A 27,695-nucleotide genomic window follows, 5' to 3' on the forward strand; every position below is an offset into this window, starting at 1 on the left:
TTAACTTCTTTTAGCAAATCTTGACAAGTTATGAGATTGTAGTTGTGAAGAAGCCGTAAGGTTTAGCATTGTTAAAGGCGTTAAAATGGCATCCTTTAAAAATAAATAAATAATTATAAAAAAAAATAATAATAAAAAAAAAGAGAGACGAGCTTCGCTAAATAAAAATGTACAAATTGCGGAGCCCTCGCAAAATATATGTGTTAAATACTTAGATTCCGGGACGGGCCGTTTAGTAAATTTCACGGCCCTACCCCAAAATAATAATGCGCTAGTTGCTTTAGGCGCGCCTTTAATAATGTTATCTCCCTAAACTCGGGTGCACATTTATGTGACCCAAATCCAAATCTCAACGGAGTCGAAATATGTCTCTAGTCACGGGCGCATTGATTGTGGCGTGGCCCGGGATGCATTTCCATGACGTTGCAAATTCTTTAAAAAAATAAGAATGAGATGAGCCTCGCCGAATAAAAAATACAAATCGCGGGGCCCTCAGTAAATACTTGTTTAAAATTACTTAGAATTCAGGAGGGTCGATTAGCGAATTTCACGGCCTCCGCAGAATAATAACGCGATAGTCGCTTTAGGCGCGTCTTTAATAATTTAATTTTCTTAAACTCGGGTGTGCATTTCATGCGAACCAAATCCAAATCCTAAAACATCAAATAAAATATGTTTCGGATTGTGGGTGCATTTCATGTGACACAGTCCAAAGATATATTTTAAGCGATGTTCACATTCTTGTAAAAACAATAATAATAAAGCGGTTAACAGTTAAAATTTGCACATAAGTTCATATTGTATTTAAAATCAGATAAATAAGCCAAATATAACAGCTGAGCGACCGTGCTAGAACCACGGAACTCGGGAATGCCTATCACCTTCTCCCGGGTTAACAGAATTCCTTATCCGGGTTTCTGGTACGCAGACTATAATATAGCGTCATTATTTCCTCGATTCGAGATTAAAATTGGTGACTTGGGACACCCTAAATCTCCCAAGTGGCGACTCTGAAATAAAAAAACAAATCCCGTTTCGATTGTCCTTTAATTGGAAAAAACTCCCCTGCGCCCCCTCGGGCGCGGAAAAAGGAGGTGTGACAGCTCTGGCGACTCTGCTGGGGATTCTTTAGGTTATCAATTCGTTGCCGACTTTCTCTGCTTTTATTTGCTTAACTTGGCTTTCCTCGGATTCTGATCGGGAGGTCTTTTTTGGACATCAACATGGGTTTTTTTTTTGTTTATGGCTAAAAGAAAAAGAGGGCATCAAAAAGGGTTCAAAATAATTCTGATGGGTAAAAACCATTACAACTCTTGGAATCGAACTTCTTTCCCAACATTACAAACATAACTTCTGCCCCAGTTTCTTGCTTGGGGATTCTTATTTTTTGGTTATACTATGACCGAGCCGTGAGGCGCCTACGTATCCTTCTTTGAGGAATCAGGTCAAACGTAGTTCACAACTCCTTTTTTTTCTCTTTTTTCTTATTTTCTTTCTCTTTTTTTTCTTTTGTTTTTATTATATTTTTCTTCTCTCTCTTTTTTTTTCTCATTTTCATTACTGATTCCAAAAGAGGGGTATGAAAGAATAGATAAGGCTCAAAAGAACAAGCAAAGGTTAAAATGTTTGGATAGAAGAAAAAATTGCCTCCGTCATTTCATTCTCCGATGAATGCCAAGTATAAACAAACAAACAACAATTAATAGCAATGTCGATGCATCTTCCCTCGACATCTGTCTGACATGAAGTGCAACTGGATAACATCTTGGTCACAATAGACGGCCACTGCCAATTCGGGACAAATTTTCCATTTTGTTTTGGCCTGATGTGGGAGGATCCGTTTCAACACTTGTTGTCCCTCTTTAAATTTCCTGATATCGTCTGCATCCCCTAAATTGATGTCTTATGCGTCATTTAAGTTGGGCTTAGATTTCTCTTCTAACTAGCTTAAACTCTCTGTTTGTCTCTTTGAAGGCTTTATTATCATCGTATCCCAATTCGTCATCGTGATTGACCTTTTGTATAATCAGTTCGAAATCAGATTGATTTTTAGATTAAGTTGAAGATCCGTTATGCATGCCATGTCATTGGAATCAGTATAAAGAGCATTGTTTAGAAAGAGAAAAGGAAGAAAAATAGACTCAAAACAAAATAAGAAGAGAAGCTTTCACTTTATAAAAATACGGGATAACAGAGTTTCACACTAAAACAAAACTGGATTACAACTCTGCAATAATCCAAAACAAGAAAGAAAAATCAGAGCCCACTACCAAGACTCCCTTCGGATAGGAAGAGGAGTAGCCGTCCAATTGTTGATTTTTTTTTTTGGAACTATTTTCACCGGCACGGATCGTCATTAATGTTTGGCGGCTCTGGAACCTGAACCTCGATCCTATTTGTGTTGATGAGCTCTTGCACGGCATTCTTCAACTTCCAACATCTCTCAGTATCGTGTCCGGGAGCCCCCGAACAATATTCACAACTTGCTAAAGGGTCAAGATTTTCAGGAAGGGGATTTGGTAATTTGGGCTCAATAGGATTCAATAGGCCTAACTGCCTCAATTTGTGGAACACGGTAGTATAGGATTCTCCCAGCGGAGTATATTTCTGCTTCCTCTCATTCTTAAAAGCTTGATTCCCCCGGAAACCTGACCCTGGAGGATTTCTATAGGCCCTCGGAAGTGGATATATGTTTGGTGGAGGTGGGTATGTATTTTGGGGAGCCGGTGCACGCCATTGTGCGTGTGCTGGAGAGTGGGTATAGGTTTGTGCATGATGAACAGAAAAATGGGGATCTGGCAGTGGGTAATAATGTTGTGGAGGGCTATATGGAGTGCGGGGGTAATTTTGGTGGTAGGGTCGTGGGTGGCTATAGTAGGGTGACGAGCCTCTAGATCCGAACCATGCTCCCGACTCAACAGTCGTGACATCTTCTTTCTTCTCCTTCCCCAGTACACCCTCAGTGCCGCTCTGGATGGCCTGAGTGGTTGCTTTAATTGCCGAATAGCTCAGGATTTTGTTGGACCTGAGTCCCTCTTCGATCATACCGCCCATTTTTACTACTTCATTGAAAGATTTACCAACTGTCGTCACTAGATGACCAAAGTAAGTTGGCTCCAAGGTTTGTAAGAAGTAGTCCACCATCTCTCCATCTCTCATGGGAGGATCGACTCTGGCTGCTTGCTCTCTCCAGCGGAACCCGAACTCACGAAAACTTTCCCCGGGTTTCTTCCCGGTCCTCAACAACGTGAGACGGTCAGGACTATCTCGAGATTGTATTGGAAATGACCTGCAAAAGCCTGCGCCAGATCATCCCAAGTGTACCATCTGCTGGAATCCTGTTTGGTATACCATTCGAGTGCCGATCCGCTCAGACTTTGGCCAAAATAGGCTATCAACAGTTCATCTTTACCGCCTGCCCCTCTCATTTTACTACAGAATCCCCGCAAATGTGCCATGGGATCACCGTGCCCTTCACATAAATCAAACTTAGGCATCTTGAACCCGGCCGGGAGTTGGACATCCGGGAAAGGGCATAGATCTTTGTAGGCCATGCTGACCTGGTTGCCCAATCCATGCAGGTTCCTGAAGGACTGCTCCAGGCTTTTGAATTTCCTCAATACCTCATCTTGTTCTGGGGCTTTAACCGGCTTTTCAATTTCGGTCGGTGCCTCCAAATGTGGATTGTAGTCATGTGGTTCGGGGGCATGGAATGTAGGCTCAAGGGGATAGTATTGCGTATCGGGAGCCTGAAGTAATGGCTCGCTGTTTGATCTTTGCAAGGTGGCTGATGTGGGTCCCATATAAGTCGGAACATTTGGTATTGGGAGAGGTTGATGGGGCGGTGGAGCTTGGGAATCATGAGGGCTTCTTTCTTGATGATAACGGGGATTCGGATGGCTTGTTGAAGGGCCGGAGTGAGGGTATTCCGGCATGTGCCCCAACGGCTCAGGGCTCTTTTGTGATTTGGCTAGAGCTAGCTGCATTGCATTCATCTCTAATCCCATCCTTTCTATCTTTTCCATTGCTTCCTTTAACAGCTGGCTCACCGGCCTTTCTTCCTCGGTACTATTCTCTGAAGTAGTCATGCTTGTTGTTATCGGTCCTTTGGATATAGTTTGGTAAGGGTGTGTTGCCAGAATTCTTTAACAACTAACTGTTTGAGATTCGGAAAACAACAAACTTGTTAGCGTTTAGAGTTTAACAGATTTGACAACAACACATTGAGGATGCAATGCCCCTAGGCAGTTAACCGTTTCTAACATGCTTTGCTTTAAACAACATGCGTCACCCCGACTTGCTTATTTGCCCCTTTGAAGTACTTTGGGAACCCCTGTATTTATTTTGTATTTCCTTTTTCTTTCGATCATTTTTTCTTTTCTCTTTTTCGATTTTTTCATTTTTCCTTTTTTTTTTTGATTTTTTCCATTTTCTTTTTGTTGTGGTCGAATCTTATGGAGATTGCCTACGTATCATGACCCCGCATGAATCAGACCTTGCGTAGTTCGGACCAATAAAAGCTAAACAATAATACACATTTTAAATTTTAAAACAAACTAGGTTTCAAAGGTTTGAAGATGACCTGCAAACTTGAAAATCAAACAACTCACATATTCTAATCAAAAGATTTACAAACTCAAAAACAAAAGGCTGACCCCCTTCCTCTGTTTGACAAATGCAACCGAACGGTTATTTTTGCAAACGTGGCCCCTTCCAAATTCCACATGAATTCGAGGCCGAGGAGGATTATTTTATGACACTTTTACAAACTTGTCCGTTCTTTTACGAAAATAACCTTTCGACAACTGAAAGATACTCTAAGGCTATTTCGGCAAGAACGGTTTAAGACGCGGCCGAAGCTGGGTTGGTTTTTTTTTTTTGACCAAAAATCCGAACGGTATTCACCTAACTGCTGACTCTTTGTTTTTTTTTCAAATTACAATGAAAACGTGGAGTTGCAAACACGGCCCTTCAGCGCCTCGGGGACGAAGATTTTTAAGGCTGTGCGGGTCAACTGGACCAAACTCCTAAACATGACCCAAAAGGTGGCTGTTTTATGCAAAGTCAGCCTTCCGGCGTCCCTTTCGGGAACATTCGGCTATTTATGACAACGCAGAATCACCTGGCTTCTTTATGAAATTTGACATATATATTTTGCTATATTTTTTTTTGTAAAAGGGGAAGTTGGACATCACCCGACTTATTTATGAATAAAAACTTGACATGTTTTTTTTTTTTCATTATTATTTGTTTTTGGCTTTTTAGCAAAAAGGGGGTTGGACCCGATGAGGGTTGCCTACGTATCTCACATCCGGTGAGAATCAAACCCGCGTAGTTCGGGCAAATAAACTATTTTGAGAAGACCCTTTTCCATTTTCTATTTTTATTATTGTTTTTCTTCACAACAATCAAATAGACTATTATTTTTTACTCATAACAAACAAACAAATTAACGAAAAACATAAAACATTCCTTTGTTTTTTGAGAAGGTGGGGTTGGACCCGATGAGGGCTGCCTACGTATCTCACATCCGGTGAGAATCAAACCCGCGTAGTTCGGGCAAATAAGAATAAGTAGGCAAATAATAATAAGCAGATGAACTAACTCTTTTTTTGAATTTCCGTGTAAAAGAACTACTTTAAAAGAAGCAAGGAAATATTATTTTTTGATTGATTTTCTTTTTAAAAGAAAGACTAATATTTTTGGATTTTCGTTTTTTTTTATTCTAAAGAAAAGAAGAAAATATTTTTGAATTTTGAATTTTCTAAAGAAGAATCAAAATATTTTCGGATTTTTATTTATCTATTTTATCTTTTTGAATTTTGAACTTTCTTTTGAAATTTTTTTTTGGATTATATATATACTTATTTTTGGAACAAATAATAAAATCACATTCAACGCCGGACTCTTTTTATTTTTATTTCTGGCATTTTCATAGACAAGCGAAATAAAATAAAATAAAACATTTTTAAAAAAAAAACCAAACTCTTTTTCATTTTCATTTAATGGCAAAACAAACTATTTTCTTTAATATTTTTTAAAAAAACCAGACAGAACAATGATGACCTCTTTTTTTTTATTATTTTTATTTTTCCTTTGCTTTCAATATAAAAAACTAACAAGACATTTTTTTATTTTCAAAATTTCGTCAGAGTTTCGACTCTACTAGGACTTCTATGCTGTTATTTTCTCCTTTTTTTCACGATTTTCTTATATGTGGAAAATGATGACAACATACAAAATCTTTTTTTGAATTTTCATGCTTTGTTTTTATTTGTAATTTTATTTTTTATATTTATTATTTCTTTCAAAAATGTGACATGGGAGACATAACGATTTCCAAGACTTCTTGGATTCCGCAAATGCTCCCCATGCGCTTTTCCCAACCTATGAAGCGTGGGGGACATATGGGAATTCCAAGACTTCTTGGATTCCACAAATGTTCCCCATGTGCTTTCCCAAAAAGCAAGCGTGGGGGACATAGGGAATTCCAAGGCTTCTTGGATTCCACAAATGTTCCCCATGCTTTGATTAAAATAACATCATGCTAGAAATGACCAAATGACCCATACGCCCTTGACTAAATACAACATGTAGCACATAAGATGCCAAAGATGGTCTATTATTTTCAGGTTGCTTGTCCTAGACGGACCCAACCCCTGTGTTGAGTCCCCTAAGTCAGATGCACATGATGCAAATAAACGTTCCTACTAGGGATCCGGCATGTGGCTTTGTTATACTAAGTTCAGAACCTGGGTGTTTGTTCTAGACCTGGCTTACCCGAGCGGACAACTCGAGCCAAGGATGGGAGCTGTGTACCGGTAACCAAAAGGCCATCCGATTTTGCAACTCCTCCGAATCCTCGTTCTATTTTGGCATATGACACTAACAGAAAGAAGCCACGACCAGCGTGCGCTCCTCAAGAGAGAAGAGAAGGGTTTCGGCACAGTTTATATGTACAGTTCAAACAATATCAAAGCAGTAAAAGCAGCATTTAGCACATTAGGCTCAAAACATGTAATAAAATCAGATAATAAATAAAGCCAAATAATAACAATTATACTAAGCTCGAATTCTTAACCCTGAACCAGTGGTTCTGGGTTTATTGTCCCCAGGGCAACCAGGTCAGTGTAGCATACAAAGATCTATGCCCTTTCCCAGACGTCCAACTCCCGGCTGGGTTCAAGATGCCTAAGTTTGATTTATATGAAGGGCACGGTGATCCCATGGCACATTTGCGGGGATTCTGTAGCAAAATGAGAGGGGCAGGCGGCAAGGATGAGCTGCTAATAGCTTATTTCGGCCAGAGTCTGAGCGGATCTGCGCTAGAATGGTATACCAGGCAGGATTCCAGTAGGTGGTATACTTGGGATGATCTGGCGCAGGCTTTCGCAGGTCATTTCCAGTACAATCTCGAGATAGTCCCTAACCGTCTCACATTGCTGAGGACTGAAAAGAAGCCCAGGGAAAGTTTTCGTGAGTTTGGTTTCCGCTAGAGAGAACAAGCGGCCAGAGTTGATCCTCCCATGAAAGAGGGAGAAATGGTGGACTACTTCTTGCAAACACTTGATCCAACTTACTTTGGTCACTTGGTGACAACGGTTGGGAAATCCTTCAATGAAGTGGTAAAGATAGGGGTCATGATAGAGGAGGGCCTAAGGTCTGACAAAATCCTAAATTACTCAGCGCTCAAGGCAACGACCCAAGCTATTCAGAGCGGCGCGGGAGGTGTGCTCGAGGTCGCATCAGTCGAAGCAGGTACTGGGTCCAAATTCAGAGGTCCTTCCCCTCACTACCAGCCCAGGCCCCACACTCCATACAACCTTCCACAACCCTACTATCCACCATCAGAGCCACTCTTTTCAGACCATCATGCCCAAGCCTGCCCCCGAGCTCCATATAATCCGCCTCAATATTATCCTCCGAACAAGGTCCGGTCGCAGGGTCAACTATCAGGTCACCCCCGCTGGCGAGAGCCAGCACCACGTAATGCATTCTTGCCTTCACAACGTTTTCAAGCACCCAACGACCCTAGAAAACAGGGGCATGGGGGAAAACAAAGGCAAGGAAACAATTTCACGCCAATTGGGGAGTCCTACGCAAGTTTGTTTGAAAAGCTAAAGCTTTCAGGACTGATTGAGCCGCTCCTTGGCTATACTCCAGATCCATATGCAAAAGGGTTCAATCCTGCTGTACGATGCATGTACCACTCTAATGTCCAAGGACATAGCATTGAAGATTGTCGTTCTTTGAAAAAGGAAATCGAAAGAATGATTCAGGAAGGGGCAATTGTGATCGACGACAGTGACAGGGAGCAGGCGAATCATCTTGAGAACTTGTTGATTGATGTTGATAATACTGAAGTTGGGGATGGTCTTGGCAATGTTGATATAGAGCTCAATGGCTAAAATGTCATGCTTTGCAGTTGGAAGATACTCCATTTTGGGTCAGCCGGAGATGCCGTGCTTGGATAGTTGGAAAGACACTCCATTTTGGGTCAACCGGAAAGGATCTGTGATGGTCTATTTTGTTGTCATTTCCGTTGTTCGGATTATTAGGATTGTAATTCGGATTTGTTTTGTGTCAATGTCTTTCCGCTTATCTTTCCGTTTTGTCATAGCGGTTTTGTTTAAGTTTTGTCCAAGTTGTTTAGGATTTTATTCCGGTTTGCTTTGTTTTTAAAACCATTTGTTCAGTCCAATGCAAAAAATTCAGTCTTTGATTATTCCCAGTCATCTTTCTGTGTAGTCATTATGTCATTTTTTTTCAGCACCGATTCTAGTGACATGACATGCGCACACAGTTGAGCCTAGTCTTTAAAGTTAATCATAAAACCCCAGAAAGGCGATCAAACCATTTAAAGAAATAAGGACGGTTTGAGATTATTTGGAGCCCGAGTCATGTGGAACTGGGGCAAGTTAAACACAAAGAAAATCGTTAAAGAAAGATTCGCCTAAATTGGCATGAGGGTCGTTCATAATAATGAGAATGAGAGTGTCGCCCAACGGTGCTTTAGAAGTGACAAATGAACAAACAGATGTTGAATATAATTGTCAAGTCCAGCACCATCAGAAGAGACTACAAATTTAAATCGTGTTGTTTGCATTTGGCATATTTTGAAGACTGGAATGACGAAGGCATTTTGTTCAGCTACCCAAACACTTTATCCTTCGTTACCCCTTTTGAGCCTTATTTATTTTCTTTCGTACCCCTCGTTCGGAATTAGTAGCAACGAATAAAATACGCAAGCATGGCGGGTAAGAGAAAAGAAAGAAAAGAAAACAACAAAACGGGAAAAGAAGAATGAAAGAAAAAGAGAGAAAGAAAAAAAACGACAAAAGAAAATGAGAAAAGGAAAAGAGAAAAGAAAAATGATAACAAAAAGCAAAAAAGGGAAAGTTAAATGAAAAAGAGGAATTGGGAACTACGTTTGACCTGATTCCTCAAAGAGGATACGTAGGCGCTTCACGGCTCGGTCATAGTTTTGAAAAATGAAAAAATCAATTAAAATATCCCCAAGCAAGAAACTGGGGCAAATGTTGCGTTTATTGTGAATAAATCTAATTCCGAAGGTTGTAACTAATAACCCAAAATTAATGCATTTTTGAGCCTTTTATACCCTTTCTTTCTAGCCCTATCCAAAACCCACATTACGGTCCAAAGAAAGACCTTCTGACCAGTCTTCAAAAGATGCCAAGTCAGACAAATAAGATTCTTACCGGCGAACATAACATTCTGTTTCCACAACAGAAAGGACTCTAATCTCCAATAAAAAGAGTCATGCCGGCAACACTCCAAATTCCCAGCTGGAAAGTGATACAAATGAGAGAGTCTTATTGGTGAAAACCTTCACAGGCACCATAAGGCGATGAAAGCTGAGAGAAAAGCCAAAAATGAGAGAGACTTGATAGTGAAAACCCTTCGGGCACTACAAGTCGAATAAGATTGAGAATCAGAGGGGGAATCGCCAATGGAAGATCTTAAAAAGATGATTGACGGCAGAGGATAGGCCACATACGCATGTCATGGCCATTAGAGTCGGTATCTGCGTTTGATAGGTTTTTATTTATAGTTTCTTTTGTAAAAGAGTCATCGTTTCTTTTGTCTTTTATTTTGTTTCTGTTATCTTTCTCCTTTCATAAAAAAATTTTCCCCAATAGAGTCTGTCCGGTCAGAACAAGTATGAAATGACTTCAAAATATGCCATCAACTTTCCAATTATGCCAGATGAGATCTGACTAGTACCTCCAAGTGGTATAGTCAGCAAAGAACAAGTGCGAGGCCAGTGTCAAAAAAGATATCCCCAGCAAAATGGAATTGACAAAAGGATTGACAAGCGTCAAGAGGGATACCGTTGCCTTTATCAAAAGTTATAAACCTCAAGGCCAAGGCCCATGGACAAAGTAAGGAAAGCAGTGAGTATGATTTGGCGAAATCCATACTAGACTAAAAGGTCGGGGAAATGCCAGTTTCCGAGCTATGCCACAAAAGAAGAGGGATATCCCCAGCAGAAAGGGATTGTACCCAGCAAATAAAATCGTCCCCAACAAGTTGGGCAACGCAAAGCAAGGAAGGAAAAAAGAAAAGGCCATCCCGTTGGGAGTATCACAACCAACCACCATGTTTTAAACTAACAACTTTGTTTGATTTGAAACAGGTAAAGGAAATGGCATTGATGCAGAAACGCATGCCACAAGGGATATTATCAAACTGGGGCAGAAAATTTTCCTTCCATTTAGAAAATTTTCTGGAAGTCAGGTACCCCCAGCTGATAACATTTTACCCCCCAACAAGTAAGTAAATCAAGGGAGGTAGTCTTTGAAGGAAGAAGCTATGCAAAAACAAAACAAAAAAGGAATAAAAAAAAGAATAATAATAAAAATTGGGGAAGGTAGAAAAGGAAAATTCATCCCAATCCCCAGCATGTATTCGAGGTAAGACATTTTCAAGTCTTAAAGATATTTTGGGTTCATCCGCCTTCGAATAAGATCTGTGGGGTTCATCCGCCCTCAAATAGGATCTGTCGGGTTCATCCGCCCTCAAATAGGATATGTTGGGTTCATCTGCCCTCAAATAGGATCTGTCGGGTTCGTCCGCCCTCAAATAGGACATGTTGGGTTCATCCGCCCTCAAATAGGATATGTCGGGTTCATCCGCCCCCAAATAGGATCTGTTGGGTTCATCCGCCCTCAAATAGGATATGTTGGTTTCAGTCTTTTTATTTCAAGTTTTGAAAACAGGCGCCCACCTGAATAACGAGAGGAATACATTTTTGTCTTTTCATTTCTGTTCTAGGTCACCCACCAGTATAATACGGGCATATCATTTTTCATATCTTTACAGACAGGCGCCCACCTGAATAACAAGAGGAATACATTTCTGTCTTTTCATTTTGTTCTGGGTCACCCACTAGTATAATGCGGGAATACATTTCTGTCTTTTCATTTCTGTTCTAGGTCACCCACCAGTATAATGCGGGCATATCATTTTTCATATCTTTACAACCAGGCGCCCACCTGTATAACGAGAGGAATACATTTCAGTCTTTTTTTACTTTCAAGTGTTGAAATTGGGAGCCCGCCCAGATAACAGAGGCATAAATTCAGTCTTTTTATTTTTAAGTGTCGAAGTTGGGAGCCCGCCCAGATAATAGAGGCATACTTTCAGTCTTTTATTTTAAGTGTTGAAATTGGGAGCCCGCCCAGATAACAGAGGCATACATTCAGTCTTTTTATTTTTTAAGTGTTGAAATTGGGAGCCCGCCCATAATAACAGAGGAATACATTCAGTCTTTAATTTTAAGTGTTGAAATTGGGAGCCCGCCCAGATAACAGAGGCATACATTCAGTCTTTTATTTCAAGTGTTGAAATTGGGAGCCCGCCCAGATAATAGAGGCATACATTCCACGTCTTTACCCATAGGAGATGCATTTCCTCCTAAGTTTTAGTTTTACCCATAGGAGATGCATTTCCTCCTAGGTTTGTTCAGTTTTACCCATAGGAGATGCATTTCCTCCTAAGTTTAGTTTTACTATAGGAGACGCACTTCCTAAATTCAAGTTCTACCAATAGGAGACGCACTTCCTAAAAATATTTCACCAGTAGGAGACGCACTTCCTAAGCAAGTTTCACCAGTAGGAGACGCACTTCCTAAGCAAGTTCCACCAGTAGGAGACGCACTTCCTAAGCAAGTTTCACCAGTAGGAGACGCACTTCCTAAGAATAGTTCACCCATAGGAGACGCACTTCCTAAAATTCAGTTTTACCATAGGAGACGCACTTCCTAAGTTCAGTTTTACCATAGGAGACGCACTTCCTAAGTTCAGTTTCACCAATAGGAGACGCACTTCCTAAAAATATTTCACCAGTAGGAGACGCACTTCCTAAGCAAGTTTCACCAGTAGGAGACGCACTTCCTAAGCAAGTTTCACCAGTAGGAGACGCACTTCCTAAGCAAGTTTCACCAGTAGGAGACGCACTTCCTAAATCCATTGTACCAGTAGGAGACGCACTTCCTAAAAAGTTTCACCAGTAGGAGACGCACTTCCTAAGTTTATTTCACCCAATAGGAGACGCACTTCCTAAAGAACAGTTTTTCCCAATAGGAGACGCACTTCCTAAATCCATTGTACCAGTAGGAGACGCACTTCCTAAGACAAGTTTCATCAATAGGAGACGCACTTCCTAAGTTCAGTTTTACCATTAGGAGACGCACTTCCTAAGAATAGGTTCACCAATAGGAGACGCACTTCCTAAGTTCAGTTTCACCAATAGGAGACGCACTTCCTAAAAATATTTCACCAATAGGAGACGCACTTCCTAAGCAAGTTTCATCAATAGGAGACGCACTTCCTAAGTCAGTTTCACAATAGGAGACGCACTTCCTAAGAATAGTTTCACCATAGGAGACGCACTTCCTAAAAGCAAGTTTCACCAATAGGAGACGCACTTCCTAAACAAGTTTCATCAATAGGAGACGCACTTCCTAAGTCAGTTTCACAATAGGAGACGCACTTCCTAAGAATAGTTTCACCATAGGAGACGCACTTCCTAAGAATAGTTTCACCATAGGAGACGCACTTCCTAAAGTTCAGTTTCACCATAGGAGACGCACTTCCTAAAGCAAGTTTTATCAGTAGGAGACGCACTTCCTAAGATAAGTTTCACCAGTAGGAGACGCACTTCCTAAGCTCAGTTTCACCAATAGGAGACGCACTTCCTAAAAATATTTCACCAATAGGAGACGCACTTCCTAAGTTCAGTTTTACCATAGGAGACGCACTTCCTAAGTTCAGTTTCACCAATAGGAGACGCACTTCCTAAAAATATTTCACCAGTAGGAGACGCACTTCCTAAGCAAGTTTCACCAGTAGGAGACGCACTTCCTAAGCAAGTTTCACCAGTAGGAGACGCACTTCCTAAGCAAGTTTCACCAGTAGGAGACGCACTTCCTAAAATCCATTGTACCAGTAGGAGACGCACTTCCTAAAAAGTTTCACCAGTAGGAGACGCACTTCCTAAGTTTATTTCACCCAATAAGAGACGCACTTCCTAAGCAAGTTTCACCCATAGGAGACGCACTTCCTAAGATATGTTTCACCATAGGAGACGCACTTCCTAAAGTTCAGTTTCACCATAGGAGACGCACTTCCTAAAGCAAGTTTCACCAATAGGAGACGCACTTCCTAAGCAAGTTTCATCAATAGGAGACGCACTTCCTAAGTCAGTTTCACCATAGGAGACGCACTTCCTAAAGTTCAGTTTCACCATAGGAGACGCACTTCCTAAGTTCATTTCACCCATAGGAGACGCACTTCCTAAGATATGTTTCACCATAGGAGACGCACTTCCTAAAGTTCAGTTTCACCATAGGAGACGCACTTCCTAAAGCAAGTTTCACCAGTAGGAGACGCACTTCCTAAAGTTTAGTTTTACCCCTAGGAGACGCACTTCCTAAGTTTAATTCCATGCACAGGAAACGCACTTCCTGAATTAAGTTTTCATTGTTAGGAGACACACTTCCTAGTCTGGTTCACTCAGGTTATACTTTTGCTTTAGGGGACACACTCCCGAGTTTGGCTTTTTAGATTATATTTTATTTCAGGAGACGCACTTCCGGAATTGAGATTTCACCCCTAGGAGATGCACTTCCTAGTTTGATTCATTTTAAGTTCGACCATAGGAGACACAATTCCTAGTCCAGTTTTTGAAGTTTACCCGTAGGAGACGCACTTCCTAATCGAGATTTTATTCATAGGAAACGCACTTCCTAGTTCTAGTCACTGAAGTTTTCACCCTTAGGAGACGCACTTCCTAGTTTAGCTCATTCCGATTCAACCATAGAAGACACACTTTCTAGTTTGAGTTATTGAGGTTTTTATTTTAGCAAACACATTTGCTAGCAAGAGTTTTGGTTTTACTCATAGGAGATGCACATCCTAGCCTAGTCTTTAGTTTACTCTCATCATTGCATCAGTAGTGTAAGTGAGTTACGATTTTGCTAACGACTCACAAATCTTCCCAGTACAAACTGGGTTAGGAAATTTTGTTTGTTTTGTTTGTTTTGATTGTCAGGGACCCGCCTGTAGAACGGAGGTTGTTACGTGTCGAAGTCAGGAGTCCGCCTGTAGAACGGAGAAACATTTTTCAAGATCAAGCAGTGACCCACTGGAAAGCAGAAGGTTACAACAAAAATCCCCAGCACTCAATCCAAGACAGAAGCAACAAGAAGCTCGCCTCAAGAACGCGAATCAATAGTCTGGGATGATCAACAGAAGCTGGTCACAAAAACAAAGAAAAAAAACAAGAAGAAAAAAGAAAAAGAAAAAGAAAAAAACCCAGATTACGGAAGTGGAGAGCGAATGTGGTTTGCTCAAGAACTAGCACCTACAACTAGCAAGTATCAAGGTTCAGATCCAAAGTCTGCATGAAGCACCATTCAAGACTCAAGACCAAGTTTCAGAAGACTTAAGAGATAGGAATCCTTGTAACAAGTAGCGATAGGTTTAGCTAGTCTTTTTCAGTTTTCATTTTTGTTGTAATGACAGGACCGCGGACCGGAACCTCAACGGAACGGCACCTTGATCGGCTCTCCACCTCGGTACACTTCACTATCTCTCTCATATCCCGAACTACACGTGGCCTGATTCCTGTATAACCAAGGATATGTAGGCAGCTCAGATACCAGGGCTCGGTCACATTCCCCCCTTTTCCTTAAGTGTAGTCCGTCCAAGTAATGGTCGGGTCAAAAACACGTCTAGTCGTTCTTTGTCGGAAAACTCTTCGTGTTTCCAATCAAAGAGGGGCAGCTGTAAGCACGTGATTTTTGACCCTCCCCGAGAATTTTCACATTTTTAGCGTAAATATGTGAAATTGGGTCTAGTATAGCTATTTTAACTATTTTACTTTATTTCGTTGCAAAAAGAAAATTTCAAAAAAATATATATATAAATTTTAGTTTATGTATTTCTCATAAACTTGAAAAATACAAAAAATTGCACTTTATTTTTGTACCTTATATAATTTCGAAAAAATACAAAAATAATAATTCTATTAAAGTTTTATTGGCATTTTTAACTTTGAAAAAATACAAAAATATTACCTCATATTTTATCTTAACATTTAAAAACGAAAATTACAAAAAATAGTTTTATTAATATTTGGTAGCTATTTTAAACCTTGAAAAATATTTAAAAAAGATATAGTTTTGTTTAAATACTAGTCTTATTTTTGGTAGTTATTTTGCTTACATAGGACTAGTTAAGCAACGTGTTTCTATTTCTCGGGTCCGGGCAAAAGAATAATATTCGGGTTCAAACTACCCGGTTTTAGGCCTAATTTTCGGACCTAGCCCATAATAAACCGTGTCCAGGACACATGGGGAACCCCACCACGCGTGGGGGACATATGCCTCGAACCCCACCACGCGTGGGGCTCATTTTCATGGGCATTGCATTACAAAAACACGGACTGGGAATTTTTTTTTTTAAAAAAAGAAAAAGGACTGTTGGTCTTTCTTCTTGATAAAAGAAGAAAGAAAGGAAACTTGAGGGGGGAAAGGAACGGGAAGGATTTGAAAATTTTTGGAAAAAGTACTGTACACTCGTCTTCTTCAAAAAGAAAAAAGAAAGCAAACCCTAAAAGAGCTCCCCCCATCCTCACGTCCAAACCCGACTGTCAAGCCCAAACTCCATCTCCATCCCATCGACCACCCGCCAGCAGCACCCCTCCCGTCGTAGTTAAAACTCAGTCGCACCACCACCTCCATCAACGCTGGAAAACCACCCTAAACCAACGTCAAACTCCCCAAGACCACGAACACCCACAACGCCATAGCCTCCACTCTCTCACGTCCAAGCTCCAGCCATCGCGACCAACCAGTCACCACCTTCCGGCACCCCCACGTACCACCCCCGTCAACCTGCTGCCTCAAAACCACCATGGACGACCACTAAACTCCCTTCATCGCTGCACCCCGACGACCTCAGCTGTTCGTCGTCCCAGTCCGGACGTCGACCACCAACGCTGCCCGTCCCAGCTTTACCAGCCTCACGTCCGAAAACCACCAGTCTGTCATCTCCCCCACGACCAAACAACCACCCTCCGACACCCCAAAGAGCTCCCTCCGTTCCTTCTGTCCCAACGACCAAAACCAACGAAAACCCTCACCCAAACCATCTCCGGCTGCTGCGTCGTCCAACCACCCCCCGTCGTCAACTGCCCAAACGACCTCTCCAAACGCAGCAACAACCAGCTCCTCGACACCACACGAACGACCCACCATAGCTGCTCCTTTCCTCATCTCCAACGACCCCTTATGTTGCAGCTTCACGCAACAGTTGTTGCGTTGAAATACAGCAGTTGTTGCTGCGTCACTGCATTGCTGAGTAGCTCAGTCTTTGCTTCAGTCCGGTGAGGTTGTTTTGTTCGTCGAGGTCCGGCGCGTCGAGTTTGTTCGGTGAGGTCGACGTTGAGGTTTGGTCCATGGCTCTATGCGTTTCTGTTTATTCAGGTTAGTAAGCCTCGATGTATTGGATTAAAGAAATTTTACGTTCAATGTCAATATATCAATTGATATGATAATTTTCTGCTTATGTTTCACCGTATGCATTTTAGTTCATTTTTGTGTTATATTATTATTGATTACTTGATGTCATTTGATTTAGTTGTATTAGTAGTCCCAAGATTAGTATTGTTATTATTTACGTTCAATGTGTTATGTTATTATTGTCTTAGTTTATTTGGACAAAATTAGTATTAGTACCTGTTGTTGCTACGCCCGAAACACTCATTCGCTTAACTTCTTTTAGCAAATCTTGACAAGTTATGAGATTGTAGTTGTGAAGAAGCCGTAAGGTTTAGCATTGTTAAAGGCGTTAAAATGGCATCCTTTAAAAATAAATAAATAATAATAATAAAAATAAAAATAAAAAGAGACGAGCTTCGCTAAATAAAAATGTACAAATTGAGGAGCCCTCGCAAAATATATGTGTTAAATACTTAGATTCCGGGACGGGCCGTTTAGTAAATTTCACGGCCTTACCCCAAAATAATAATGCGCTAGTTACTTTAGGCGCGCCTTTAATAATGTTATCTCCCTAAACTCGGGTGCACATTTATGTGACCCAAATCCAAATCTCAACGGAGTCGAAATATGTCTCTAGTCACGGGCGCATTGATTGTGGCGTGGCCCGGGATGCATTTCCATGACGTTGCAAATTATTTAAAAAAATAAGAATGAGATGAGCCTCGCCGAATAAAAAATACAAATCGCGGGGCCCTCAGTAAATACTTGTTTAAAATTACTTAGAATTCAGGAGGGTCGATTAGCGAATTTTACGGCCTTCGCAGAATAATAACGCGATAGTCGCTTTAGGCGCGTCTTTAATAATTTAATTTTCTTAAACTCGGGTGTGCATTTCATGCGACCCAAATCCAAATCCTAAAACATCAAATAAAATATGTTTCGGATTGTGGGTGCATTTCATGTGACACAGTCCAAAGATATATTTTAAGCGATGTTCACATTCTTGTAAAAACAATAATAATAAAGCGGTTAACAGTTAAAATTTGCACATAAGTTCATATTGTATTTAAAATCAGATAAATAAGCCAAATATAACAGTTGAGCGATCGTGCTAGAACCACGGAACTCGGGAATGCCTAACACCTTCTCCCGGGTTAACAGAATTCCTTATCCGGATTTCTGGTACGCAGACTATAATATAGAGTCATTATTTCCTCGATTCGGGATTAAAATTGGTGACTTGGGACACCCTAAATCTCCCAAGTGGCGACTCTGAAATAAAAAAACAAATCCCGTTTCGATTGTCCTTTAATTGGAAAAAACTCCCCTGCGCCCCCTCGGGCGCGGAAAAAGGAGGTGTGACAATCATTTCCTTACCTTTTCTTATGAGAAAATTGTCTGATTCTTCTCTCCTATTGAATATAGGTCTATCCCAGGGCTTAATTGTCGTCCCCGAGGAGGATGTTTTGGTTGACCTTACTGATGCGGCGAGGCTGCTTCAGGAGGTGCTTACTCAAACAAGTGTCTTTAGTCCTGCTTCGAGTACACGTGTTTCATTACGGATTCCCCGGCCGGAGAACAATCAACCAAAAAGAAAGCGTTCCTTCGCAGCCGGGGAAAAGAATAAGAAAGCGAAGAACACCGCCCCCGAGTCATCTCCGGAAGTCGTAGTGACGAGCCCTCCGCCTAGGCCAGTCATAGACACCGTGTTGATCGATGATGATGGAGAAGCTAGTGATGAAGAAGCTTCTCTACATAGAAGACGACGATCCTTATCATCTCAATAAGATCCTCAACATGTTGAGTTAGTTACACCAACCGAGGACGATATCTTGGTACCCTGGGGGAGTTTGAAATGGTAGAAAATGCCAACTCTCATTGCTTAATCGTAGTACAGGGCCCCTACCGTCTTCGGTTGATGAGAAGACAACAACCAACACCGAGTTTGATGCAGCTGCCTCTCATCTTTCAATGCCATTAGCTTCATCACCTTCTTCACCAGCTCTTCCGCCAATAACTGCCACATCATCTCCCCCTGCCTCATTCTCCGAGAAGAAGATATTTCTCTTCTGTAGTCTCCAATTTATGAGAATTCGGGGCAAGTTATGGTGCCCCCTCAGAAGATCCGCAAAAGAGGAGGAACATTACTCTTTCAGTTTCCATCGGACGCAATTTGCTATCCCGGACGGTGAAACTTGCTAACTATCTAAAGCCGTTGGCTTCAGAGAAAGACTGGGAAAAATACAGCCTCTCTCGGGAGAGTGCCTGTTGAACAATGTAATACACAATGCCGCAGGGATGCGCTCTTTACTTCGTTTGTCATTTCTTTTGTTTTTGTCTGAAAATATCCTGAATTCAACCCTCTTATTGCGTACGCCAACTTTCTTGCTTCCGAGGGTCTTTAGAGGTTGATTTGGAAAAGGGATGGACTTACTTCCGAGCGGGATCAACTTTTGGTTGAACGGGATCAAGACGTTATTCGCCTCTCGAAGCAGGAAACCAAAGCTGTCGAGGCTGTTGTGTTAGAAACTAATTTGCAGCAAAGTGAGCAGGAAGTGGAGACCTTAAGTCGAGAGATTGCCCCATTGAGGGTTCAATTTGAAGAGGCTAAGGCCAAATGGGTTGAAGTTCATAATGTTGTTCTTGCTGCATTCGAAATGGTCGTCTATTCGCATTATTAGAAGCCCCCGATAACGCCTGCTTCAACTCCGTTATAACCTTATCCTGCCGTGTGAGATGTCCCAGAATGATCGCTTGTTGCTCTTGTAGGACCCTTACCGCATCAACAACAAGCTCTTCTTCAGCATCACCGGGAGTTGTCTCCCGAACATGTCATGGGTATCACCAGTCGTGGACCGGCGTGACATCGTTCCCCTCATTGTGGGTATCACTGATTGAATCCTCGAGATGAGGATGGTCTCCTCGAACCTCAGGATTGTGTGTGTTGTTAACACCGTTATCTGCCATTTCTTATGATTCTTTCTAAGACAAATAATCAAAACACGTTAGTAAAAGAGGCAAGGATCAACTTAATTACACAGCTGTCTAGGCCCCACGGTGGGTACCAAACTATTTACCCGTAAAACGGTACAGTTGAATTTATACATGGTTTCTAAACAAGTGAATTAATTTGATCCTGAGATAAAGAAATATGCAATACTTAGCCTTGAAATGAAGATGAAATCACAACAAACAGTAATTCCGGTGGCAGAGGTTCCAGATACAACAGTGATGAAGCCAAAGAACAAGAAAGTAAGATTGTATAAAGCTTTTTATTAATCATAGCATGAGTTTTCCAAAAAAGATCCCCTTACAATGGTAATAGAGCTCACTATTTATAGTTATACCTAGGGAATAAGGACCTAGCATCAAGCCCCTCTTCAATGCCAATTATGAGGGCCATTGTAGAATGTGTAACGACAGGCATAATGCCATATCCCTTTTGTAACAAGAAAGTAAGATTGTATAAAGCTTTTTATTAATCATAGCATGAGTTTTCCAAAAAAGATCCCCTTACAATGGTAATAGAGCTCACTATTTATAGTTATACCGAGAGAATAAGGACCTAGCATCAAGCCCCTCTTCAATGCCAATTATGAGGGCCATTGAAGAATGTGTAACGACAGGCATAATGCCATATCCCTTTTGTAACGGGAAGTATATTAAGGGTTGTAGAATATTCTTCATTAAATGCTACCGGGTGACAGACATTTATTGCATCTTTATGAGCGTCATCCTTTCCGGTGACAAATGGAACAATTGTCTTCAATTTTGAGTATCCTCTACCTTCGGATCCACTTGTCATTCTCTTATGCAATCGTGACATAACATATTTTACCCTATACATTATAAGAAGATTAAGAAGGGGGGAAAGAAAAAAAATATTGCTGGAGAAAAAATGTATTTTTAATAGTAGTTTTGTCATTTACGTATATCACTAATCTGCCACAGATTACTATTTTGATGAAACATCGACCAGCTAAAAATTTCATTAAAGTGTCAAACTCTCAATGTGGTGCCACAATCATAATATCGTTAAGTGTTAATCCGTAAATTTTGGTCCCGTTAAGTATTTCCTTTTTATTTTAAAAAAACTTGGAAAATATGTTTCTCCACGAAAATTTGTAATTTTTTGAAAATGAGTGGTCAAAATGTGATCTTTACCACTTTTTCAAAATTTTCAGAAAAACTTTTTCCCCTCACAAAACTGCAATCTTTTTTCAAGTGAAATGCATGTCCAGACATAATTTAAAATTTCAAATACTCCCTCAATTTTTATTTAGATGAGGCAGTTTGACACGGTATGAAGTTTAAGACTTTTGAAACTTGTGATTTGAAAAGCTAAGGGATAAAAGCTTTGTGGGGTCATAAAATTTGTGTGGTTATAAAAACTTCTCATCAACGGTAAAATGATTAAAATGAAGAGCTTAAAAATGAATCATTTCCAATAGTAAAAATGTGCCATTCTTTTTTTTAAACGAATTAATAAGAAAAATGTGTCATCTAAATTGAAGCAGAAGGAGTACCATTTTTCAACTTAACACCAAATATTATTATGTTTCAAAATTTACAATTTTTATGTCCAAATGCCTACTTAGAACCCCAAACACACACACACAAATCCAATTTATTTGGTTATTTTTTGTAGTTTCTTTCTCATCAAACTCATGTCCGTCAAGTGTCAAAGAATGAGTTAGGGAAAGTTCTCCTTTTGGTTTTAACTTCCTTTTTTATTGTAAGGAAGCATCCGAAATTACATAAATGTGGGGTCTGCATCATAATTTTTGAATGATTATAGCGGACAATATGGCAAGTACTAACTCTATACGCTACATAAAAAGAAAAATAAATATTAAAAGATCAATAAAAAGAAATTGGTGGGCACTCCACCTTTTTTTGCCCTATTGCTTTGTTGGTTTTCAATTGGGGTGGGGGAGGGGCTGTTGCGGAATACTTCTTCAAATCTACACCCAACTTCTTGGAAAGTAAATTGAATAATGCAGAATATATTAACCATGCAAGTATATTTATAACCAATATAAACTTTAACTCTTATTTATCTTGTCAATAATTTGAAAGACTACTAAATGAAAATGGTCGCTCATTTTGGTTTTGCATTCTATTTTACATTTTTCACTATTAGCAAAAAATATAGTTCTAAATTACAATTATGCTATTTTAAATAAAGTTTCTTAATGAAATCTATTTGCATCAACTCTACTTTACACCAACAAGAACAATAAAAATTCGGTAAGAATTTTATAAGTAAGGTCCGAGAAGGATAAGATGTACGGTAAAAAAATGAATAGATCTCTTCAAAGAAGTAGTACTACTAATAATTATCAATAAGCAGCTAACACTATTTTAACTCGCCGGTAAACCAATAAGGTTGTGGTGGAGTGATAAATACTCATTCATCCATAACCAAACATTTCGGGTTCAAACCCTGGGTATGAAGTCACCTTTGATAGAGAGCGCTTTACCTTCCAATGGGGACTCCCCGACGCGAATCCTTATTTAGTCGAGCCCAAATACGGATATCGGACACCGTTTGAGAAACCCAAAAAAACTCACCAGTAGTTAAGTAAATTTAGTGGGCGTTTGGATATAAGAATTGTAAAATTTCGAAATAAAAGAATTTTTTTCTTAAATGAAAATAGTATTTGAAAATTAGAGTTGTGTTAGTACATGAATATAATTTTGGGTTGTTTTTGAATTTTTGTGAGTGATATGAGTGAAAATTTTGAAACATAACTTTTTGAAATTTTTCAAATTTTTGAAATTTTTTAAAATTTATCTTCAAGTGAAAATTAAAAATTTAATAGCCAAATACTGATTTCATGAAAAAGTGAATTTTTCAAAAAAAAAAAATGAAAATGTTTTTCATGGAAATAGCACTAGAAGTAATAGAAGAGTAAAAGCAACTCAAAAATTGAACACAGATCTCCGCGTAAGGAGAAGGGGGCAGGTGGAACCCACGGACCGAAATTAATGAAAGCATTGAATTAAATAGCAATGGCAGTAGAGAAGATTGGCGTAAGACGCGCTTTTGTTTTGTAGCTTTTCTTTATTGTTCAAATTCAGTTGATGCTCATGCCCCCATGTGACTTTACTTGTGTTTGCCAGCCCATCCACCGACGCCTTTCTCCATTATATTCACTTCCCACTTTCCTCTCTTTTCCCTAAATTTTTTCTCATTACAACTTGAACAACAAGGAAACAAAGTTAGAGAAATTCCTTAGGTGTTCCAGAAATGGCAAGATTGGTTGCATTCGTTGCTCTTTGTTTACTCTTTGCTTCTTTGGCAGCTGCCACTTCCCCTTTCCTTGTTAAGGGTAAATGTTATTGTGACACTTGCCGCTGTGGCTTTGAGACTGAAGCTACCAAGTACCTTGCTGGTAAACAATCAATCCTCACTTTTCTTTATCCTTCTGCATTTTCCCTGTTCTTTGCTTTGATTATTCCCACTTTCAACATCTGTTCAAGTTTCTGTGATTTCTTGACTTCCCATTTGCAGATCTAGCATATAGATCTACTACTAGTTGATATTATATTCCCTCCTTTTCAATTTATTGTGGGCCAACCCCTTTCTATATTTAGAAATAATTTACCTTTTTATGCAAAATATACATAAATTGGAAGGGAGGGAGTATTTGTTTGCTAAGAAACAGCTCAAAGTTCATGTCCTTGTGCTGTTAATCTTGTTCTAGTTAAATATTTCTTGAGTTAATGTTTGAAGAAATGTTAATTTCTTGCTACATTAGCTTATTTTGTAGCTATTTCAATTGCCTATGCCTGCGCAAAATGTAGTATGTGCTTAGTTGCCTAATTTGAGCCGAGTTTTTTCTATTAGAAACCACCTCTCTACTTTCACAACCTTAGGATAAGGTTAAGGTCTATGTATACACTATGTTACCCAAACCCCACACTTGGTACATTGTTGTTGTTTATTTGCCTGGTTGGGAACTTAACGTGTTGATGTTCCTAATCAATAAGTTTAGATATTGCTACACTATTCCTCGTAGGTTAACTCAAGAGTTTCGGAAAGAGTCTAAATGGCCCTTAGCTACTCCACCGCTTGTCTTAAGATTTTAGATTGGATGTTCAGATTCTTATCACACTTTTATTCCAAATGCTCAAGAAAATGATTTTTTTATAAGCTATGGAATCGACATTCGAATTATAGTTTGATAAATTGTGCCTATGTTGGACAGGATCCAAGGTTAAAATTGAGTGCAGAAACAGGGTGACCAACGAAATCACATACACAATTGGCGGTGTGACAAACTCACAAGGTGAATACAACATCTTGGTCGACCGTGACTGTGGAGACGATGTCTGCGATGTTGTGCTCGTCGAGAGCTCTGATAAAAGATGTGGCAAACCCAATGGTGGTCGTGACCGTGCCCGTGTCATCCTCACCCGCAACAATGGCATGATCTCTGATGTCCGTTACGCCAACAACATGGGTTTCCTCTCCGATGAGCCTCTTTCCGCCTGCACTCGGATCCTCCAGCAATACCAGTTGACTGAGGACCAATACTGAAGGAACAAATGACTTGTTACTATGAATCTTTGTTTGATGTTTATTGTTTAGGGCTTATATTTATTCTTATTATGATGTTGCTGATGATGCTTTAGGCATCAAACTTCATACTTTTATCTTTGTTATTGTATCTCTGGACGTTCAACTTCCAAGTGTTATGTTGTTTTTTAGTCTTTGAGTTAAATTTTAATGGCTCTTTAAAATTGTTGCTTCTGATCTCTACAATAATTGTTTATTCCAGCGAAATCTTTGCCCCACAGGTCATTTCCATTCACATCCTTCTGTTGAAGTGCCTATAGTGGGAAAAGCCTTGATTGGTGTCATTCTAGGGGGTGGGAGTGATTGTGAGTTAAAACTTATCTGCATATATACTAATCCTATGAATGTACAATACAATGTTTCTACACACTCTTATTATTAAACTGCTAAGTTTTTACCTGTTTGTGCCTTACTAACATATTACCTTGTAAGAACCCTAAAGGGCATAATAATATCTGGTTCCATAAATTACATGATATTACTTGTGGAATTCATATTGGTATCAAGGATAAATTGCAAAGAAGCAAAGTAGAAAGGAAAAAGGGAAAAATAGAGCTGAACTCTCTACCACGACTAAATTTTGCAACCATTTTGAGCTGAGGTGAAGAGTTTGAGTTACATTAAACAACTTGTCTTGGTCTTGAAACTCCTCGGATACACAGTACATTTATTAAGAGGGGCATATATATCTTTCTTATTGTCCTAATAGCTTTCGCCTTACTAGAGTACAATTAATATGGCGTCTGAAGTTTATACCAATTAAATGTATACATGACACATATCTTCATCTACGCTCTATCATTTTACCATAGTTAATTAATACATATTCTTACTGTAATTTATGATTTGACCATAGTAAATTAAGATGATCAAGTGTAAACATAGAATGCGGGTAAGTTTTTATTATTTGACCATAGTAAATTAAGATGATCAAGTGTAAACATAGGATGCGGGTAAGTTTTTATTGGAAGATGGTACGCTGCTTTGGCACCAGGAGTTTTGGTCTATAATTTTCACTTCCTAACAATGTTGATAAATAACTCATGAAATGGAGGTTCACGGCAGTCAGATACTCAAGTCTATTCATCCGATTCAGGCAGATTTTTTTTTTCTATCAGATTCCTCCAATAATTTTACACAAGTATTAATTTAGTAAAAGATGCTATAAATTTAATCAACAAGTAATATTTTGCCAAGAAGCAAAACATGTTGCTAACATTAAAATGTAACAAAATGACGACACCATTGGGACTATGCTAGGATTAGTAAGTAGAAATACTTAATGGAAGAAAGATTAGGGAATTATCATAAGGGATCTTTATATAAATACTTTTCTTAGCGGGAAAGTGCACATGTAGTCATTCTCAATAATGCTATTTAGAGATTAGCCAGTAGTTATTTTGTCCTGAAATTTTAAACTATAAATCTTAACTTCAAAACAACTCGGGATATTTTTGTCCTGAAAAATTAAACTGAAAAACTGAAATTCAGGACGCACTGGTTAATTCCTGAATAGCAGCCCTTTAGAATAACTACTCGGTGTGATTTATACTTTCTTAACCAGTATTCATAGATTATATACTAACTCCAAACCTTTTGGGAATATGACCCTAAATAAAACAACGAAGGTGGCTGTAAATCTTAAGAAAAATTTTCAAAGCACCATCTTTTAGTGGTAATTAGCTATTTATAGATACTATTTGCTATATTACGGATTGTAAATACGTTTTCTGTTGTTATAAGATGTAGTAGATGTATTTAAGCTACTGTATTCATGAATACAATAGCAAAAATAGGCGTGAATCAGAGAAGTCCAGCTAATCAGTTATTGTATTCGAGTGTATTCGACTGTATTCATGGCGTGAAACATGAGATTACAGTTGGATATTATTATATTCGATTGTATTCACGGCGTGAAATAGGGGATTACAATGTTTTTAAACGGAAAGTGAATCAATTAACATAATAGACTCATAATATAACTCAACGAACTCAATTATAACACACAAATTTTATATTTACAGTTATAAAAAAGATTCTCAACCGAAAAATACCCCAAAAACATAGCGATCTTCAGAGAAACTATATAATACATCTGAATACATAAATTATATTAATTAAAAAAACATACAAATATATTCATGGCATATAGTGAGACAGTGAATACAATGATATACATAGAATACAACGGGATATATTGAAATACAACTTAAAAAAACAGTAAATACAATGAAATACATGGAATACAACGAGATACATTGAATTACAATGAAAAAAAAAAGACAATGAATACAATGAAATACATAAAAATACATTGAAATATATTAACAGAAAATCAAGTTGCTCAGCCCCAAACTCCGTCGTCTTTTGTTCAAGAACAACCCTAATTTTCAGCGAATCCGTCGTCTCGTTCACCGCCGTGAACCACAGCAGAATAGCGGCCAACAAAATCATCATCAAAAGAAAAACATTGCATGTGTGCGCCGACAAATCATCCAGGTTCATTCCGTTGTAGCCTTCACAAGAATTCAAATCAGACCAAATATGCCCATATCAAAACGACGACGACGAAGAAGAGTCATCAGCACTTGAATTTGAAGATTATTCGGCGTTCGGCGATGGTGAATTCGGTGGTTCGGATTGGTGCAGTTGAAGATGGCGAATTGATAAAGAGGAAACTTAGTGCTTTCATTATTGAATAGCTTATCAAATAAAGAGAGAGAAAATAGTGTAATTGAATTGCGTATTTAGTGGCTTAGGGGTAGGAGGTAATCAAAAAGGTAAATGATATTTATTTGAAATAAATAAGGTGGTAAAAATTCCAAATCTTAACAAAATCATGCAGACGGCCCATGGACAAAGGCCCGAATGAAGCAAGCCCAAGTTGAACACGAGCAACTTACTGTGACGAGCATGAAACGGCGTCGCAATTAACTGTTACAGAATGACAGCGACCTCCGACAGCCGGTCTTTGAGATCTCCGCGTTCACATGTATGATCTTCTTTGTATTTCCGTTCTTTTGATTCCAAAGTGCTTTAAACAGTTCTTGAAGGTCCAGTTTGATCACAAAAAGGTATGATCAT

General features: G+C 39.3%; 1 protein-coding gene across 1 annotated transcript; it reads left to right on the forward strand.

The window, feature by feature from the left end:
- The first annotated feature begins 23,066 nt into the window (after positions 1 to 23,066).
- On the forward strand, positions 23,067 to 24,775 carry LOC107814761 (pollen-specific protein C13). Its single transcript, XM_016640220.2, has 2 exons — positions 23,067 to 23,424; positions 24,241 to 24,775. The coding sequence occupies exons 1-2, from the start codon at positions 23,280 to 23,282 to the stop codon at positions 24,570 to 24,572; spliced, it is 477 nt and encodes a 158-aa protein (XP_016495706.1). The 5' UTR covers positions 23,067 to 23,279; the 3' UTR covers positions 24,573 to 24,775.
- Positions 24,776 to 27,695: the final 2,920 nt, after the last annotated feature.

Source organism: Nicotiana tabacum, chromosome 11 (assembly GCF_000715075.1).
Source record: "Nicotiana tabacum cultivar K326 chromosome 11, ASM71507v2, whole genome shotgun sequence".
In the NCBI taxonomy this organism is placed as follows: domain Eukaryota; kingdom Viridiplantae; phylum Streptophyta; class Magnoliopsida; order Solanales; family Solanaceae; genus Nicotiana; species Nicotiana tabacum.

Bases quoted from the DNA above. Each gene is read 5' to 3' on its own strand.
- LOC107814761 (XM_016640220.2), top strand. From the start codon at position 23,280: ATGGCAAGATTGGTTGCATTCGTTGCTCTTTGTTTACTCTTTGCTTCT. The intron at 23,425-24,240 runs GTAAACAATCAA...TATGTTGGACAG, and splicing joins AGCTACCAAGTACCTTGCTG to GATCCAAGGTTAAAATTGAG.